Here is a 19,661-nt window from a genome sequence, read left to right on the forward strand (position 1 = left end):
GAGAACAAACAATTCAAATCAAAAGCTGCAGTGGCTGGGATTCAAACCAATTATGTAATTATGGCTTGTTATAATGCGATTACAGAGCGCGATCTTGGCCTGGGCTCTTTAAGAAGCAGTGAGAGTGACCGAGGTGGTGCGGTTTCACACTCACGGGGCGGGAAACATGGGCGTTCCCGCCGCCGATGACTGACAGATTCCACCAACATCAGCTACCGCCAGCCGACCAATCAGATCCACAGCGTAGCTCGGCGTCGCAGCCCTTCGGCCAATCAGAGCGAGCGATGGGCGGACCTTCGGCGACTCGCTGTTGTGCCTCCAACGTGGGACTGGACCGGAAAAAAGGAAAGTAAAGAGAGCAGGAAAGAAGTGATCCAGAGGAGGAGGAGTGGAACTTTTGGATCGGATGGATGTAGATTTGTTGACGGCACCTGATAACACTTCTTGATAGTGTTTTTTTGTTTTTATTTTCCTTTCCAAAAGTTGGATTATTGCGGAGTCGCGCTGCAGAGATTGGGACTTACATGCGGACTGGAACTAAACACCTTCTGGAGAAACAAGTTAAAAGTGGATCTCCTGCTGTGTGTTCAGGACTACTTTTAAAAAAACCGCTGCAGTAGAATAACAGCTAAAGAATACGGAGTCAAATCATTTTAGTTTTTGGCACCGATTTAAAGTTTGGACTGAAACTTTTGGATCTTCGGTGTATAATGTGATTTTTTTTCGTTTATTAACCTGGATTTACACAGTTAAATGTCCGTCCCTTTTGTCTTTTCAAATCGCCACCATTAACGCGTGAATGTAAAAGTTTCTCCGGACGTTAACTTTCCAGCTCCGCGCTAATAAAGCTGGATACAAAATGGCGGCGTCCCCGGGGCGGCTCGCAGCTCTTCACCGAAGTGTTCTTTATCTGGTTCTGACGCTCGGTCTCCTGCTCGGCGGAGGATGGAGCGAAGACCTACCGTGTGCCCACAACTGTACCTGCACCGGGGACTCCGTGGACTGTAGTCATACGGAGCTGACGACTGTTCCGCTGGACCTGCCCGTCCGGACCGTCTCCTTGTAAGTACTTTTTTAAAAAACGCATTCAAACTCACTGAATTATAAATAACACTGTTAAATATCACTTTTTCTCCTTTTATCGCTATCATTTGTTTCCCTTCTATCTGCAGATCAGTTTATTTACTTTGAGACACACTTTAAATACATAAATAAACCTCGTTTATACACTTTTAATATCCTGCTGAAGCAAAACCTGCAAGGATTCTTTTTCACTTTGTCATCATTTGTTTTGATTTATTGTCTATTGCAACATAGTCTTCATTCAAAGACTTGTGCTAACAAGAAAGTATCTCTCTTAAAATAACAAACTGTTGGAAAGTTTTACACGGATAAAAAATACTCTGATTTTGTTCCAGTTTGTTGGATTCAAACAATTCTTTCTTGGCTCAGCTATCCATGGTTGGATTTTTTTTTTGTATGGTTCTATTGAGGTTTCTGCCTTAATTATGCTTGAAATTTCCAAGGCTATCTGAAAACACCTGTTGCCTTATACCCAATTTTAGTTTTATTTTTTTTTTTTACGTGTGATGCTTTAATACTTTTGATAGGTTTGAACAAACTTTTTTTAAACAAGAGTTCCAGACAGTAGTCTGTGCCCTAGTTTCTGTCTCTTCCTGTCCCAGGATTTGTAAAGCTGAAGTCACTTGTTGGTTCTATCCGTCTCAGAATTATTTTCAGTTTGTCTTGGAACTTTCACCCAAACGGAGAAGCAGTCACTCCCAAATGATCCCTCACAGAGACGAAGCAAAAGCTACTGTTGGGACAAGTGACTCCCGACAGCTGCTCTCAAACCTTTTGGTTCGTGGAAGTTCCTGCAAGAGCTTCTCTCTCTCTCTCTCTCTCTCTACCCGGCTCTTATCTCAGCCATACCTTATCGCTTTAGATTTAAGGAGCCGCCGACTTGTTGTTTTCAAAGGGAATGGCTTTATGGCTCTGAATTATCGGTTTAAACACCTAAGCTGCATATTTCCACACCACTTGAGATAGTGGTGTTGTGTTGGCAGTCCATTCAAAGTGATCCGCCGCACGGTCCCGTTTGGAATCGGTGTTTGAATGATAGTTCAACATGTCCGCCCGCACTTGAGTGGCTTAGTTTTGGTGGTTAGTTCGTTTCGGAAGGGGGAGCCGGAGCTGACGTCGTGTGACGGGACTTGATGGAGCAACTTTATTTTTATGCTGGTCAAAGGATATCAACAGGGATTTGAATTTTATTTAAAATCAGGCGGTGGCAATGGAAGATGGTCCGTATGTTTGTTTTAAAAAAAGATAGAAATGTGTCGCCTCAAACAAACACCGACTTCTCGATTCCAAACATATGTCGCTCCGTCCTCCCTGCAAGTTGTTTGGAGTAGTAGCCAGACTTGTCAGTACGATCATCTTGTTTAAGATTCAACATGTCTGATATTTATTATGGAAAATATTGCAATTGCTGTTTGCAATTTTGTCAGGAAGTGGAGCGAGTTAAATCAAGATGAGAAACCTCGTTCACAAGGACAGAAATCCAATTATTATTATTAATACACAATGTCAAATTAACAAAATTCAATAAAACAAAAAAAAAAACTGGCACTTTTAGGCCTAAGAAAATATAATAGATTTTTAAATGAAAAACGGAGCCAAAAAATGTTAAACTCAACTTTTACATAAGTAAGTAAGTAAGTAATTTTTATTTATATAGCGCTTTTCCAGACCAGGGTCACAAAGCGCTTAAACAATCAAAACAATACTCAATAAAGTATATACTTTAAAGATCAAGATTAAACCGATAAAACAATAGGAGTTCCAGAAAATCAAGGAAAAGCCTGAACAAATAAAAACATAACAAACTATATAAAGTTGATTTACAGTTCAACAAATATTGAACTTTACTCACAATAGGTGTTTTTAAAATGACATGCCCTTTTCTATACCATTGTTCTGTATGATGTCATATTATTAATGCATGTATTTCTCGTCCAGGTCACATATACATGCACATACATTAGTGGATTGGCATAGTTCTGTTGCAACCCTTCTGATTTGAGACCATGGTTCTCGGTGTCACATTCGATTTGGAACTCAACCGGTACTTTCTCCTCTGTTGTAATCTTCATCAGCTTTTCTAATGTTTGTTTTTATAAAATTGTTGCATCACATCTGAGCGATGGCCGACGTAACAAGGTTTCCAGCAGATTTTAGACCTCGCGACCACATATTTACTCGGCACAGCGGTGGCTCATCTCATTTGCGACCGTCGTAATGTGTATAGGAAGCACTTTGGTCGGCAGCGCCGGCGGCGTAATATAATTTTTAGCGAGTAAATAAAATCATGAGCATCTGTAATTTGGTCTGTGGACAGCAGAGGGGAAGCGACGCCAGGCCTCTTACGGCTCCTGGTGTGTTTGAACGCTTCAAATAGGTTACAGGAAGAGAAAAGTTATTCATCTAATGTGTTTTATGCAGATGCTCATAGATGGGATGGCGTAATCCAGTTCTTTTGCATGGTGGCCTTGTTTGCTTCAATTTGTGGAGAAGTAGTTGAAATAAAATGTCCAGAAATGTGTCCGACCTGGATTAGATTTCATAGACAAAAGGATGATTTAATGTAGACCTGCAGGATTAATACACACCTGGTGTACATGCTGGGAGCGAGTGAACTTCAACCTGCCTCTGTGATGTACTGCTAGATTGTGATCCACCTGTTGGACACCTCTGTGTCAGTTATTAACAGATCTTTCTGGTTAAACTGAGTCAAACTCTGGGAAACCACATGTTTCAATAACTATGTAGTTGTCAGTGTTGTCAGATTTTTTTTTCATCTTGAAGCTAAGAATAGCTTTTCAAGATTCAAGATTCAAAGTGTTTACTGTCATAGGTACTACGTACCATGAAATTCTTACTTTGTACCCCCAACAAAAGTGCACAGTAAAAAATAAACATATATATATATAGATACTGTATATACATACATACATATATAAATAACTATATATACATTTGAAAGAATAAAATCTAAAAACGGAGCAACAAAAGTACAAGTATTGTGGTCCAGTCTGGTCCAATGTGTTTAAACAATAACCCAAACGGACAACAATAAAAAAAAAACTTGAAGTTAGCAAAATGCCCAATATTCTTTTGTTTCATTTAGTCTGTGAGACTTGAAATTCACTATGTGATGAATTGTAGCACTAAATATGATTTTGTTTATTTTTAGAATTGACCTTTGATGCCTTTAAACATTTAAATATTTCTGTTAAATATATATATTTAAATGACCTCAAAATATGTTTGTAGGTGTAGATATGTTTTGTGAATGTAACCATTAGCCTGATGATGAAGAGGTGTCTTTACTTTCCTAGTTAAGAAGCTTCTTTTTAATTAGATAAACCACTGGTACGCAATAATTCCGGCACAAATTTGGGGCATATTAATCGAAATCACTACCATCCCGAGTAGCTAATGCTATCGTAATAAGGGATAAAAGAGGAAATATACCTGTTACCATTAATGCCAGCTTTCTTTCAAAACTGAAGGATCCCAAATGTAATTTTCTTTCTTTAAATACACACAACACTATGTTAAAAATATGATTTGAAGCTGCGTAAAATGGCTCGGTGGCTTAGATCTAGAGAAAATGTTTTGTTTTGACTTGTCTGGTTAGTGCTACCACTATCCTTGTCTGAAAACTAACTAGTGTCCCTGATAGTTTGTTGATTTAACTTCTTCGAAAAGAAGGATTTCAGAAGAAGCTGCTGTTCTTGATCGTAGCCTGCGCTGCTTTGTTGGTAAACAGTTGGTTTTGGCTTCTACCCTCAGGAAATAGATTTGTACCGGTGGTTTCCTGACACGGGCTGGAAGCTTTCGCTGGCTGGTTTGGGAGCGGATCACCTGCCTAAGGGAATAGACGAGGAGGTGTTTGTGTAGGTTTTTGTGTGTGTCTGAAAGTATAGGGTCCGGGGGGTGGGGTGGGGGGGGTCACGTTCCTCCCACTGCATGGAAGTGTTTTGTCAATGTCACGGTCTGCTGCTGCCGCTGCCTTCAGGCAGTTGGTGAAAGTCTCCTCTGTGGTGAGAAACCTCAACCACGTCTTAAAAAACTCTGCGGAAGCCAGACGACTCAAACTCTTAGACCCACATGACGTCGCCCACGTGCACTCTTTTAATGATGCACTCTTTTAATGATGCACTCTTTTAATGAAGCCAGTTTTTTTCGCGTGGGGTAAAAAGTGTCGACACGCTTGGAAAGTTTGTCGTGCAGATCTATCTGGAGGTGGTAATTTTCTATGGGTGTAATTTTCTCACCTCTTGTGGTTTCTGATTGCGTACATATGAGATATTGTGGTTTGTTTGTGATTACAGCGAAAATTTTTATCGTCACAGTTCGTCACACACACACACACACACACACACACACACACCCGTCATTTAGAAGCAAATGGAGAAAACAAGACCACAGCGGACTGGGGTCTTCACCAGGACAACAAATATTTTCCACTGAAAACTATAGACTAGTTAGTTAGTTTAAGCTGATCACTGCTAAACATGTAAGTCCGTTATCCAAAGTAAAAATAAATTGAGCTGCTTTTTATTTAAAAAGTTTGGTTCTTCTTGTTTTTTGAAGTCCATGAGATGAAGAGTAACCTAGACTGTGTCGCTACATAAGAGATTGTTTTTGAACTTCTTCGACACAGTGTTGATCCAGGTGTTTACTCTCACTGTCTCTATGTACATTACACCGGAACATTCATTCGTCACCTCGTGTTGTCATTATTGGCACTTGTAATCGTTTCACTCTTCAGTTTTTAATACTAATAGTACTGTTTGGTAGATGGAAGATTATCATTGCCCCGAAAAACCAACACAATTTTCAAAATGAAACTGGATTTTTTTTGGACATAAAATGTTCTCTACAAAGTGCAAAATGGTGATAATGCAATTAAAAAAATATATATATATATATACTATTTGACTGAATATATTTTTCCACTTATTAAGACAAATTACAATTTTGGATATTAAAAGTATCTGGAAATTTTAATTTAGTTTTTAGAATCCAGGTATGAACTGCTTCTATTTTTTGACTGATGTTGGAATCACATCAGTTGTTTGATCTATAAATTCTTATCTTGATATCACTAAAATTGTCTCAATATACATTGTGTCGAAAGGGTTGAGGTGGCTAACAAGTATTTTTCCAAAAAGTATTGCAACACTTCACAACTGCTGCATCAACACACAGCAGTGAAGTCCAGTTAATCGATGAGCATTCAGCGAAGACCCCTCCGGGCTTCTGGGCCCCCCCTTTCCTTCCCCAAAAAGTCGGTGTCTACAAAGTGGGTTAGACTGATGAATCATCCGTGAATTCTCTACATCTGGTAAGAGTTTGCAGCAGATGAGAAGAGGAGAGGGGGAAGCGTGACTTGGACGGAGAGGGAGAGAACCTGCACCAGTTAGGGGCCCTTCACAGAACATTCCTGAGAGGAGTTTTGTCTGAAGCAACAGCCGCACAAGGGTGTCAGCAACAGAGCAAATGTCTGGGTTGAAGATTCCACGTCGTGAAATGGCGAAGAGCAAACGTTCACGAACACAATTGAGTGTAAGAAGAATACTTAAGCTGGAGTCCATGGTTTACAAAAAAGACATTTTCTGACTTTGACCCTAGAATCTCAGCGCAGTAGAAGTAGGGATGATAACGTTTAACTTCTAAAATAGGTTTTGTCTTAAGACTATCTATTATTATTAGACTTTGTACCTTCATGCATTTGCCATCACAAACTAATTTAGGGGTCAATCATGTCTCCGCAATGGAAAAGTCTGGCGCCACAATCATGACCGGATACAGTATTTTAGGCAATTTATGTAGGGGTTTGGGGGGTAATGCTGGCGTCGTCGGGCAAGGCCAAGAGTTCACGCAACGCCTCGAGCCAGTGCGGACCTTTACCCCACATTTCCTCGCTGCTCCATCTACTTTGTAAATCCAAAACTGAAGGGGGGGGGTGAGATTGCATGGTCCCACCATGTATTACAGTTTCTCTTAACTGGCCGTCACACCAAAGACTAATGAATATCTTTTCGTCCCTTTTTTGGGGGATCAATTTTCTTTTCTTTATTGTTTCCATTTTTTTTTTTAACTTTCTTTTCAGTACTGATCATAGTTGCCAAGTATTCAATACTTTATTAGTTCACTTGATTGTAACAACGTTGATTTGGGGGATTTCTTTTATATCATAGTAAAAAGAAACTAGAAAAAAAGTGTTGATTTTTGTTCCTTTCTGTAGCTCCATAAAATGTCCTATTTCAATACGTATACATATTTCTTAATTTTAAATCCATCTTTAATTCCAGTATGTATTAAGCAGTCAAATGAAAAAAAAAAAAAGGTAAATTCTGTTGGTGCTTTTTTATTAATGGAATTTCAATATTTTATTATTATTATTGGGCAAACGTGTTGCTTTTGTGATTTAATTGCTCGCTGCAATAAATAGGAACTTTTTACTCCTTATTAGTGCACTAAAAATTTCACATTTTTCTAATCCAAGCCCCGGCCCTCGGTCAAATAAGATGAGAAAAAGCCCACTTGATGTCAAATAAGGGAAGAAATTCCAACTTTAAAGTGAAAAAAAACATTCTATTCAAAGATCAGTGTAAAACTATATTCACACCGATTCTGTGAACGTCACATTGGGTCAAACTAAGATACTGTTCTCTCCTTTGTTGGCCTGACAAGAGAGTAAAAGGGCTGCTGCAGGCTTTATGTACACTCTGGCTGCAGTTGCCCGGCTATAAACTCACTCTTATTACAGGAAGGACGGTGAATTGCAGGTTATTGTTTGACTCGGTTTATGTGTGTCCTCGAATGGCGCACGTTAAAATAAAGGAGCTTTTGTCGAGCGAGAAGAGATCATCACTGACATCACTTCACACTCGCGGCGAGCAAAGTTCACGTGTCGTTTATCTGCGCTAGAAATGAGGGCGACGATGATGATGTATATCAGCATGTGGAGGGACCTGAAAGCATCGTGTCATCCACCATGACATCACTCCTGGACTCCCACAGCTCGTATAAGAAAGCTATCTTTTAAATGATTGGGTCATGAGGACTGTCTTTTATATACCCTCTTATGGTTGACTTGTATAATGATGGTCTGTCCTGGAGATGAAAGAGCTGAGCTAATGGACAAATTGAGCAGTACATTTCTACTTGTTCTACTGGATTAACTCGCTGCTTTCATTTGTTTTAAAACCAAACATTTGTCAAGAGCATCAACTCTAAAAGATCCTTGAGTGGACTATAGTATATCCTCTTGTCCTCAGTCATCAACAAGATCTCACAGGTATTAATCTGGGGAGGACGTAATGCCCTCTAGCAGCTGGAAGTAAAAAAAATTAAAATGAACAAACTGCATGAATATTTGCATGTTAATTGTGAATAAAAAATATTTTATAATTATTTATTTTGAGTACTTGCTATCAAAAGTTGAGTTACATAAGAGTGTTGCTCTAAAGAAAGACGAGGAATTGTGGAAGTATTGTAGACATTGTTGGATGTTTTGACTCATGGATCAATATTATTCATAAAATAAATTATATTATTATCATATACAAGCTACTAAACTAATAGACAGTGATTGTATGAATGAAAATAAAAACTACATATATCCATCATGAACAATATACAGTTCATACAGTAAAAAAATAAATGTTTTATTTATTAAGAGTATATTTAAATGATTTAGGAAATAAAGATTTGAATTGAAATAAATAGTAGTTTAAGAGTATCTGAAACACCAGGTTGCAAATATCGATATAAAGTAAACATATTTATCGAATTAATCATCATCAAGAACAACAAATGTACGTTTAAAATAGCAAAATTATTGTTTATAGATATTTTTTAAGGTGTAATTATAATATAAATGAATACAATTTGACATGGGAGACTTATTTACATTTAAATAAATGAACGGGAACACAGTTTGTTAGCATCACAGCGGTTAGAAAACGTGACGACCAACCAAACAAACTGAAAAGTCGAGCCTGGAGAATCCTGTCAACGGCTCGAACCGTTCATTAAACCGTCCATCCAGTCGCACGTTGATTGACTTGGACGCTCTTGACACCACTTGACTGATCGCAGAAAGATAACCGGTGTTTATCGCGGCGCGGTCTTAAATTATCGCTCGCTCTTTAGCTAAGTGCGTTTTGATTGTTGGCCAACGCTCTCGTGCCACACAACCCCGCTTCTGTAAACCGGTTCGGCCACTTCAGCCGCTGCCCTGTTTGAAACGCTCAAGGACCCAAAATGCTCCTGTGTTTAGGAACCGGCGACTCGAGTAGAGTTTTTATCCGCCTGCCGGGATTATGGGATGTAAACTTCAAGAAGCCATGTTGAGCCGACACTTCATTTAGGCGCATAGTTGCGTTGAGTGATCCAGGACGTCCATATGAAGAAGCATTTAGGCAGCTTCACGTATGGGCGGCTTCCTTTTTAAGATTCTTTTTTTTCCATGTGTCATTACGAGTCTTTGTGACACATCACCCCCGAGTAATCCGACTAGATTTAACTAGCACTTTAAATGACACATTGAAAGATTAAATAACAGCTGTGGTTTCGCCGCAAGGTCTGTTCAGTTTATAGTATTAATTATGAGTTAAAATGTAATCACTTATATTAAATACATTTGTATTTTTTCAGATGTATTTATATATTACTAATACGATGATAATGATGAATAACAAGAAGGGGAATAGCACAAGAGGGTTGAAAATAAACCAAAATATTTTCACATTAAATATTTCAAACCTTAAAGGAATATAATAAGAAATATAAAATAAAAATATTTTGAGGTAACTAAATGTAGTCATAGTGTGAGTTCTTAAACTCAAAGTGTAATATTCATTTAAAAAATCTCCACATTGTAAGTATGAGAAAGCGAAAAAAATAAAGCTATTGTAAATTATTAATGAACTACTAAGTTAACGTCTTTTTTTAGAAAAGGAAACTATATGAAGTTAGTGATTGAAAGAATACGAGGTGGAAATTGAAAGGTAAAACATGACCCACATCAGAAAAAAACAAAAGAAAGTGGTAATATTGGATTAGACTCACAAGTGGATGGAGTCAAAATCACCAGATGAAATTACTTTTGTCTTATATTACAAAATGTTAACCATCTTTAAACTTAAGCATTTACATCTTCTGTGTGTGTTTATATATATATATATATATAACTGCTTTTAATGGGCCTTCTTTCCTTCTGATGACTTTACTTTAGAAAATGTTATCCTTCTAGTTGTTGACTCAGGCCATCACAGTTTGTCATGATACTAAAAAAAAAGTTTCGGTGTCGTTGCGTGTTCCGACGACGTCTTAAGATGCGTAACGACACTTCTGAGAATGAGATGAAGTCCAAAAATAAGTCTCGTCGCACCACAGGCGAGGGTGGTAGAGCGCTGACTTGCGCGCCGACCGGTTTTCTGTGTCGCATTATTGGCTTCAAACACCAGTACAGCAGGTTTTCGCTCGAGAACGTTCCCTTTCTTAATCACCTCCTTTGTTGTTTTCTTCCTACTGTTATTATTCTCAGAAGCGCTTGCATACAGAAGTCATGGTTAGAAGATTAGGTCACAGTTTTATAAGAATAACAATCAAGAGGTAATAGTTGTCATGATCGGATCGAGGAATCGTGGAAATTCTCGCCCCCTTTTTCCCTCCACAAAAACCACAACATTGCGAAACACACATTTGTTATTAAGCTGTGAAATGCCAAAGGTCTCTTCAGTGCGTCTCGCCTGAGCGCTGCTGCCACTGCACGTGAACCCGGCCTCGCTCGGCGCTCCGAGGCAGGGGCGGCTCGTAACGAGGTAATCGCCTCCTGTTGCAGGGGACGACAATTGGGCGATCGGGAACCGCGGTGGGAGGCGCCCCATTAAAAGATCATAACACAGAGACACATGCTCGCCGCCCTGGAAGGCAGACAAGCTCTGCTATTATCTCGTCACACCTTTCCGTCACAGCGGGAGGAAAAAAAAAACCCTGTCATTATCGCACAAGAAAGGGAAACTTCTTCAACTAATTGATTTGAATCGTATTAGAAGCGCCTAGCTTGTAGTTAAACTTTACAACAACCGTGTCATAGCAATAAAGTTGCTTTATTTACTCTCAAGCAGACATGATATTCTGCGAGTTTTATGATCCAGTCAGAGCAACGAGTACAATAGTTAAGAAATCACATCAAATATTATCATTTATTAAGCTTTCATTATATAGTTACAATAACTTGACACATAAAAGTAGACGTGGACGGACCGAATACACAGTGAAACCACACAAAAGTACATTAAACAAATGACAAAACATGAATAAATGTGTCAAAGTCTGTGGCCCAGTTTAAACATGAATTGACCTCTGGTAGCCCCCCAGCTAGTGGAGTTGAGACCATCGTGTTATCGCTAACTAAATGATTCTGAAGTTGGATTGTACTGCTAGCAAAACATGTTGAATATTGGGAGGTTATTTTTCCACTTGTACCCTGTATACGGAAAAGCTGTTTTATTGATTTGATTGAATCAAAGTAAAAGTAGAAGAAAAAAGAAACGAGGGATATTTTATTTACAATATTTGTATAATCTTGTTTGATATATGGATAATATATATTTTAACAAAAAAATACTTTTATGAAACAGTTTTTTTTCCATCAGTTAGTCCAGTTATTTACAGACTTATGTATCAGTATGTGGATCTGCGGTCTGATTTAGTCCAAACAACGTTGTTGTTTTTTTTGAGGTTTTTACTGCACCACTTGTGGTTTAAACACTGGAGCATCATGGGAGTTAAAAAGATGAACAGAAGCCTCATGGGTTAGCCGCTGCGGTGGTCTTCCACAATTGGCGGCGGGGACGGTCGGCCGAGGAATGTGTAGCATCAGGTAAAAGCGTCTGGGAACAAGCGATCATCTCTGGAAACATTCCTGGGCAGACTCTCACGTCTGGACACTGGGCAGGGGGGGGGCGGGAGGCTGGCAGCCGGGCACTGTGGGCCCCCTTTGTCCCCCGCCACACAAACACAAACAGCGCTCTTATTGCACCCTCCGACTCTGCCAACAGGGCGGTGTGCCAGCGAGGCAGAGAGTGTGACAGAGATAGTGCTTGTTTATGTGCCGACTGAATTAGATTCATATGGCGTGGGAAGTCCAATCTGAAAGCCAGATAAACGAATCCTTCGCAGCAGCGGGACCACTACATTACAAGTCTCTCTGTAATCAGCCCCGCGAGTCAAGTGCCGACAATCACATTAACTGTTTGCACTCGAGCGCAGATTGACTGTGCAGATGAGCGGCCGGCGGGAGACGCTCTCAATCGATGCTATTGATTCGGCCTCTTCGGGGGCCCGACGACACATGAATGGTCCGTCGGAGCAACATTTTTCTAACGGCTTCTGTCTCTTTTTCAGGAACCTCGGCTACAACAAGCTGAGCGCCGTGGATCCCGAAGTCTTCAACAACCTTCCCCACCTAAGAGAGCTGTAAGTGTTCACACACACACGCTGTTTACAGGATAGAAAAGTCAACAATGCAGCTACATTTAAGTGATTCTAGCCAAGAGTGTAGGATTGGGAAGTTTCATGGTTTTGTATAGGTAAGGTAAGTTAAAACTTTATAAATCCCTCAGGAGGTCTCCTTCGGGAAATTGTTTTTTTCCAATAGCCACAGAAAATACAACAATTTTTCATAAAAAATAAATCAAAATAAAATAAAAACAAGAACATAAAGAGAAAGAAGATGATACAATCTAAGTCTAAAGACAAAGAACTTAGATCAGGGTTTAGAACAAGCTTTAAGTCCCTCAATGATCACTTAATTTAACTTCTACATTTGGGCAAAAGTACAAATAAACAAGTTAAATATAAAATACTAATGTTTTAGGGTGAAAAAAATATTGATCTCTTGACAAAAATTCCTCTTAAACTACTATGAGACAAAATATTGACTCAAAAAAAGAAAGTCAATTTCAAAAAATCACTGCAAGGAGAAAAAAAAGGAGTAAAATGGTAAAATGAACCTTTTTTTTTTAAACACAGAAAAAAGGACAACATTTTTTTTTAATTTGATAATTCAATGTTTCATTATTTAATTGGTGTAAAATAAAGTAAACAAATTAAATGGCAGTGGGAAGCAGAGGAAAAAGAAAATTTACCAGAAAAAAGGATTGGTAAACATCAGAAATCTGATCAAATATTAATGAAAGATGGATGTTGGATGGTCTAAAAAGATTTTAGGACCAGAGGAAACAGCTGGACACAGTCCCAGACTAAGCAGCACTCTTCAGTCTCCATATCAGATTTTTCATTTACACTGGGTCACATGACTCTTGTCTATGCTATTCCTCTGTAGTGCTCTGTAAGCTGCTGTGTGCATCATGTCACTTCTATCCTCGCGCGGCGGTTAAGTCCACTTGAGAATAAAGTGGCGGTCTTCTATATTAAGCTTCCTACACCACCTGATACCGCGACCAGCGCTGGCCTTGTAAATATTTTATACGTCGAGGGGAAGGACTCGGCCAAGTGTCCCCCCGGCAGCAACACACTGACGGACACGGAAGCTAAGTCTTCATACAGCCAGACGAGAGTCTCTTGCTTACTTTCACCCCTTTGTTTTAGAAACTGATTTGAAAAGGTGTGAACAAATGTAGCAAATATTCAAAACCACCAGTAAAAAAGATGTATTGCTAAAGATAATAGAAACTATTTTGACACGTCAGAGTTATGCGTGCATGCTTCCCTTCAGGGCAATGTTGTCCCCTAACCCACGATTTCTGTTTGTAAATCTCCAGGAGGCTGGACCACAACGAGCTGACCTCGCTACCAGATTTAGGACAAGCCGCCTCCAAGATTGTATCTCTCTACCTGTGAGTATCTTTTCTGGAATTGAACCGGCACACACACACTCTCTCGCTGTATTCTTAGTCCGGGTGGCCTCTTTGAAATGCTCTTGAAATAGTCTCCTGACGTACGTCCAGGACCTCGAATGCATGGAGATGCCGAGGATAATGCTGCGATAATATACGAGCGGCTTTGAGGGATGAGTTTGACTCGGCATCGATTCGGACCGATTAGCCAGAAGTAAATGAGGAGTTTGTGCCGCGGCTGTTAAAGGAGCCGTCTTGTAAAACGCTGCCTCTAGCAACGGAACGCTCTGAAGATTTACCGCCTGGACGTGGAACTGAGTTTAAGTCCTGAGGTGCATACTGTTGTTCAAGTGCTGTAGAAACAAAAGTCTTTCTTTAGTTTTGACACATTCTCAACCAGGGTTTCTGCAGATCCGTAAAAATCTTAAAAGGCATTACATTTATGAATCTGAATACATGTCTTGAATCACATTTTCTAGACTATAAAATGTGAAAACCTAATGGGTAATATTTCATGATACAGTGGTTTCAAAGCTCCAAATATTTGGTTTTATTCATTTAATTATAAATTACAATTTTACAGATTATAAGTAAGTAATTAAGTAAGTAATTTGTACTTGTATAGCGCTTTTCCAGACCAGGGTCACAAAGCGCTTAAACAATCAAAACAATATTCAATAAAGTTTATACTTTAAAGATCAAGATAAAACTGATAACACAACAGGAGTTCCAGAAAATCATCTTAAGATCTTGGCACCAACAACTGATTCTTTATCAATATTTAACAGCACTCTAAATCATTTTTATTAAAATTTAAAATGCAAATATTTATGGTGTTTCTTCTTATTTCTGTGGCAGTTGACATTCGTTGATAGTTGGCAGCAGTCATTATGAATTCTGTGCCAATTGGACAATGAAATCCCGTGAGACCCCACAGATAACTTAGGACGAGAGGATACAGTCTACTCCAGCGGCTTTAACATTGTGTGTTAACTATGCATTGACAGTTGTCCTACAGTTAATTTCTGTAGAAGAAACGCAATATTTTTTCTCGTTGCCAAGGATAGTGATGCATATTGCATCGCCAGATTCTCGCCAATACACACTCCTACAGATAGCATGGTTGTATATCTACGACTTTTTTCCGCAATGTAACCATTAGCACAACCATGTCTCTTGCAAATGTAGGGCCAACTTGCACTTTTCTCTGGTAGCTTCATATGTTACTGATCCATCTTGATGGACCTCATGCGTAGCCAGGTGATGCTGGCGTGACGGACATTAACGGCGAGCCGACTCGTGAGGATTCCCGATCTTCATCTTTCACTTCACCAGCAGAGGCGCGTCCAATGTTAGCGGGGGGAGGGGGGGGGTTCATGCGATCCGCCGTTAAATATGGTCGAAGCGTCTTTCTAATGAAGTGCTAAAAGAGTCGCTCTGACGGTGCTAGCTTTCGTTTTTGAAGCGGGCCCCGTCCACAAATAGACGGACCCGGTGTGAACGAAAGGCTGAGCTCTCTTGTCCCGCTCGCACCGTATCTCCTTTCACACCTCGCCGGTCTGCAGCTGCCGCTTCCTGTTACGTCGCTCGCCCGTCATATCATTTTTCAGCGGTGAGTGTAGAAGCGGTCGCGCCTGCTACCAAGAAGCTAGCGTGATTCAGTGGATTGTCAGAAGAGGGCCCCAGGGCCTGCGATAAGTCAGGGATTCGTCAGTCTTCTGATAAGAGACTTGTTAGCGAAGGTTTCAACGGGAAGCGCCTCCATCAGCTGGAAGGTCCGACCCGAAGCCCTTCTCTGAATAATGGGAGCAGCTTTTTTTGGCCCGAGGTGAGGCCTGTTGCTGGGGCGAGGCCTGCCGGGAGTGCAGGCCGAAGGGAGGGTTGGATATTTACAAAGCTACACAGCTGAAGGGAAGGCTCACCGAAGCGCTCGCAGCTGCAGCTGTCAGTCACATGGCTTACAGTAAAAAGGGGCGACGGTGGACGGGACGAGGAACCCGGGGGCGTGACCTGAGTCATAGTGAGATGACATCACCCCTCGATGAAGAGGCCGGTTATGATGGGGAGATAAATATTAGAACGGACGCTTTATCGATTTAGACCGTTTATCATCGGCATCTTTTTTTTTTATTAGCTTGCTTTTATGAAACACCTGAGGAAGTCATTGAAGATGCATGTTTTTCCTCCAGTCCAGTGTGTGTGAAGTGGCCCTCAGTTCCAAGGGTGCCCCCTTTACCTCACCGCCAGTAGCAGGGGAACATTCCAGGCCCCTCCCCCTACACTTTCAATCAGTTTAAACCCGACTATGACATCATGAAGTGCAGGTTTTCTAGGTTTATTGAGCTTTTATGGCTATAGAATTGTGATACGAGTAAGTGCTTTTAAAGCATTTCACATTGACGTCACAAAAAAACAATGTTACTCACAAACGGCTTCTATGTTATATTTACAAGATCAAATTTTAGCTCATGGACTTGAATGATATATAAAATATAAACATTTTAAATAAATGGCCACTATAATACACTCAAATATCGTGACATTATTTTACGATACCGTATGATATTCAACTGCACTATATCGATTCAATTCAACCACAGAATGTAAAATACTCACAAAATTTCATAGAAACATCTCCCTGTGTATCACCCCCTCTCAGTGAACTCATCATACTATCTCACTATCATGTTTATGCATGTCATTGAATATCTCCCGATTTTTCAGAATCTTAAAAACAAGGGACCAATTCAATTTTGAACAAATGATGAAGTAAGTTAGGAATAAAACTCATTGGAAACAGCTCCTTACCCTTATTTGCACACACACACACTCTCACACACTCTCCTCCGTGACACACCGCCTGTCTGCCCAGTCAACCCTCAAGCCCGCCACAGTGAGACGGCCTCTGTGTTTGTGTGTCCTGGCAGCAGAGTGGAGTTTCTGCACTGTTAAACCAAGACGGCCTGGAACTCTGTCCAACCTCAGGTTTGTGCTGCAATGTCGCACACAAACTACAGCCCTTTTGTCCTTTTTATATCTAGTCACTACCGTCTGGCAGCTCTGACGCTCCATAGGGGGGCAGTTTGTAGAGTTTTACTTTAACTCTCACCTCCACCTTCTTCTTCCTCGCCCGCCATGTTCTGACATGGGGGGGGGGGGGGGGAATTGTGTCGGAGGGAATCGTGCTCGCGACGATCCGGGCGGCCGGTGTGGTCCAGAATGAAGTGGAGCTGCTGGACTTCAAAGCGAGACCAGAGTGTCGGTATGATAAATGAGATGATTGTTTCGGCGGAGCTGGAGCGGCCGATGCTCGTCGCTCTCACACAGCTGGGCCGGGACCGTGGGAGGGGGAATTCAGCCCCGGCGTTGGAAATAGAACTGGGGTGGGGGGGGGGGAAGAGAGTGAGAGAGGTCAACCTCCTCCGTCAGTTCGAGACTGATCTGTTTTTCCCAGCAGAGGTCACCAGCTGTTGACCCCGCCTCACCCCTCTCCCGCCTCACCACCCTCCCCCACCCAGCTCTGTGCTTACTGTAGCCACTGTGTGTTGGTACGACCCGTCTGTGTTATTGGTGCGCCTGCATTGCTCATCCCCAACCATTTCTGCCAGTGTTTGTTCAGGTGGGAGCTCTGGTGTGACCCCCTGCTCCGCTCACACACACCAATAAATGACTCTGTGTGTGTGTGTGTGTGTGTCCATGTGTGTGTGTACAACTGCTCGGTGAAGGCTTCAGAGGGTTGAACCTTTTTTTTTGGAAAAGCAGGACTCTTTCTAAACCTCCAAAATCAAATTTGTCCTAAATTGTAGCCGTGATTGGATCGACAGTAGTTTTCAACACATGCAACGATGAGTTAAAAGAGGAGGGGTGTGAAAAAGAAAAGTTGTTGAAGCGAGTTGTAGAGTGATTTATTGGGTTTAAAAGCGAGATTCCATTTTAGATAAGTGGCCTGTCTGGCAGTGTTGTTTCACGTTGTGGAGTCTTTGCACAGAATCAAGCGGGAAGCAAAATTAGTTACAGTTTAGTGGTTTGAAACCCACAACCCTTTACCGCAGAGAAACTGCACACATTGTAATCTGCATAATTGACTGTCTAATTTCAATTTTACAGCTTTAAACAGATGTCACATTTGTTTGCAGAAGAGCTGTGTGTCTTGTTTCCCTCCCTGAGGCTGCACACGTTCTCTCCTGCCTCTCCAAGTCGGTTCCTGACCTCCTCGCTCTTGACATACTTTTCACTTAGGAGTATTTTTTGTGTGTTGGCTTAGGGTTTTTTTTTCACTGCAGGAAATGACAAGTTGAGAGGATTAACTTTACTGATTGAAGATCACTACCGTAGTGTCACTGCTGACATTGATGCATGATGGCAATCCTTGCGTAGAATGTTTGCTGTATGATATCTGACCTACATTACCGTCAGGTTGTTCTCTTCAGAGAACAGGTTTAGCAACAGCTATGAAAGCAGCTCTTTTAATGCAATTGTATGAGGGAGCTGGACTTGGATTGTTTTTATGGCTGTTGAATTGTTGAAAGAAAAGCGCTTTTAGTGAGTGTTTTGATATCTTAACAAAATTGCTTTTCAGCATAATTGGTAGTTTGTGAATGTGTAATAACTGTCATTTTAATGAAAAATCATGAAATAGTCAAAATGGGACTATATGTATGTGTATTTTTGTTTGAGTGGCATTGAAACAGTTGTGAATTAAAATGGACTCAATTATTGCTTCGAGTGGTTTTGAGTGACAGTAGCACGTAAAAGAGTAAAACAATGTTGCCAAACTTACCATCTGAATAAAATTAAAAAAAACTTTATGACATTTCTTAACTTTGGTTTCTTTCATCTCACGCCCTCTCAATAAACTCATAGCTGCCACTGCATGGCTTTTGAGATTTTTGTTGTCATTTTGCGGCTGAACTCTTTTATTAAAATAGTTTTAAACTCACCAATCATCCAGATAGTTCACTCAAAGGCCTGCGTAACTCTCGACACATGTACAGGTGAATCCGCTCTGTGTTTGGGGCGTCCTGGGATCTACAGTCACGAGGAGAAATGACAGATTGTCTCGATGGGGAGAACATTCCAGGAGTTTTTGTCATTTGAAATAAGCATGTCTGCAGAGACCTGGTCTTAAAGAAACAGGGTTTCGACGGATCCTTAAAAAGTCTTAAAAGGCTTTACATTCATGAATCTAAAAACAGGGCATGTCTTAAATCAAATGTTTAAAACATGTGAACAAAACTGTCAAGCGATTGCACCCGGGACTCTCTGTCGTTTCATGTCGCAACTTTGGAAAGAGACTTTTGCTTTGGGCAACATGGGAAAGTGTGCATTCATTGAGAGTTGGCTTTCCAACTAACACCTATATGACTGACGGTGAAACAAGCAACATGGAACCTTTCATTTTGTTTCACATTTTTATTTATTTTTTTATTTTTGCATCAATATTTTGACCTTTTTTTTCATTCCAATTATGGTTGATTGATACGGATGAAATTGACGTGTAAAACATCTTGAGTTAAAGGGTTTCTCTTGTATTTTGTTTCAGGCATCACAATAAGATCCGCACCATCGACGGTAGACTGACCCGGGAGCTGGTCTCTGTGGAAACTCTGGACCTGAGCAACAATGACGTCACTGAGCTGCGAGGACAAAGTTTTCCCGCGGGCCTTCGTGCCATAGACTTGTAAGTCGTCTCTGTTCGGCTCAGGCTAACGCGGA

General features: G+C 40.6%; 1 protein-coding gene across 1 annotated transcript in view; it reads left to right on the forward strand.

The window, feature by feature from the left end:
• Window positions 1-334: 334 nt before the first annotated feature.
• The window catches only part of lrig1 (leucine-rich repeats and immunoglobulin-like domains 1), a 33,570-nt gene continuing 14,243 nt past the window's right edge, over window positions 335-19,661 (forward strand). Inside the window, exons 1-4 of the mRNA XM_087800307.1 lie at window positions 335-1,062; window positions 12,493-12,564; window positions 13,872-13,946; window positions 19,489-19,626. Coding sequence (XP_087656433.1) covers window positions 860-1,062; window positions 12,493-12,564; window positions 13,872-13,946; window positions 19,489-19,626 — 488 coding nt within the window. The 5' untranslated portion in view covers window positions 335-859. The remainder of the gene's footprint in view (window positions 1,063-12,492; window positions 12,565-13,871; window positions 13,947-19,488; window positions 19,627-19,661) is intronic.

Source organism: Callionymus lyra, chromosome 10, assembly GCF_982586985.1.
Source record: "Callionymus lyra chromosome 10, fCalLyr1.hap1.1, whole genome shotgun sequence".
In the NCBI taxonomy this organism is placed as follows: domain Eukaryota; kingdom Metazoa; phylum Chordata; class Actinopteri; order Syngnathiformes; family Callionymidae; genus Callionymus; species Callionymus lyra.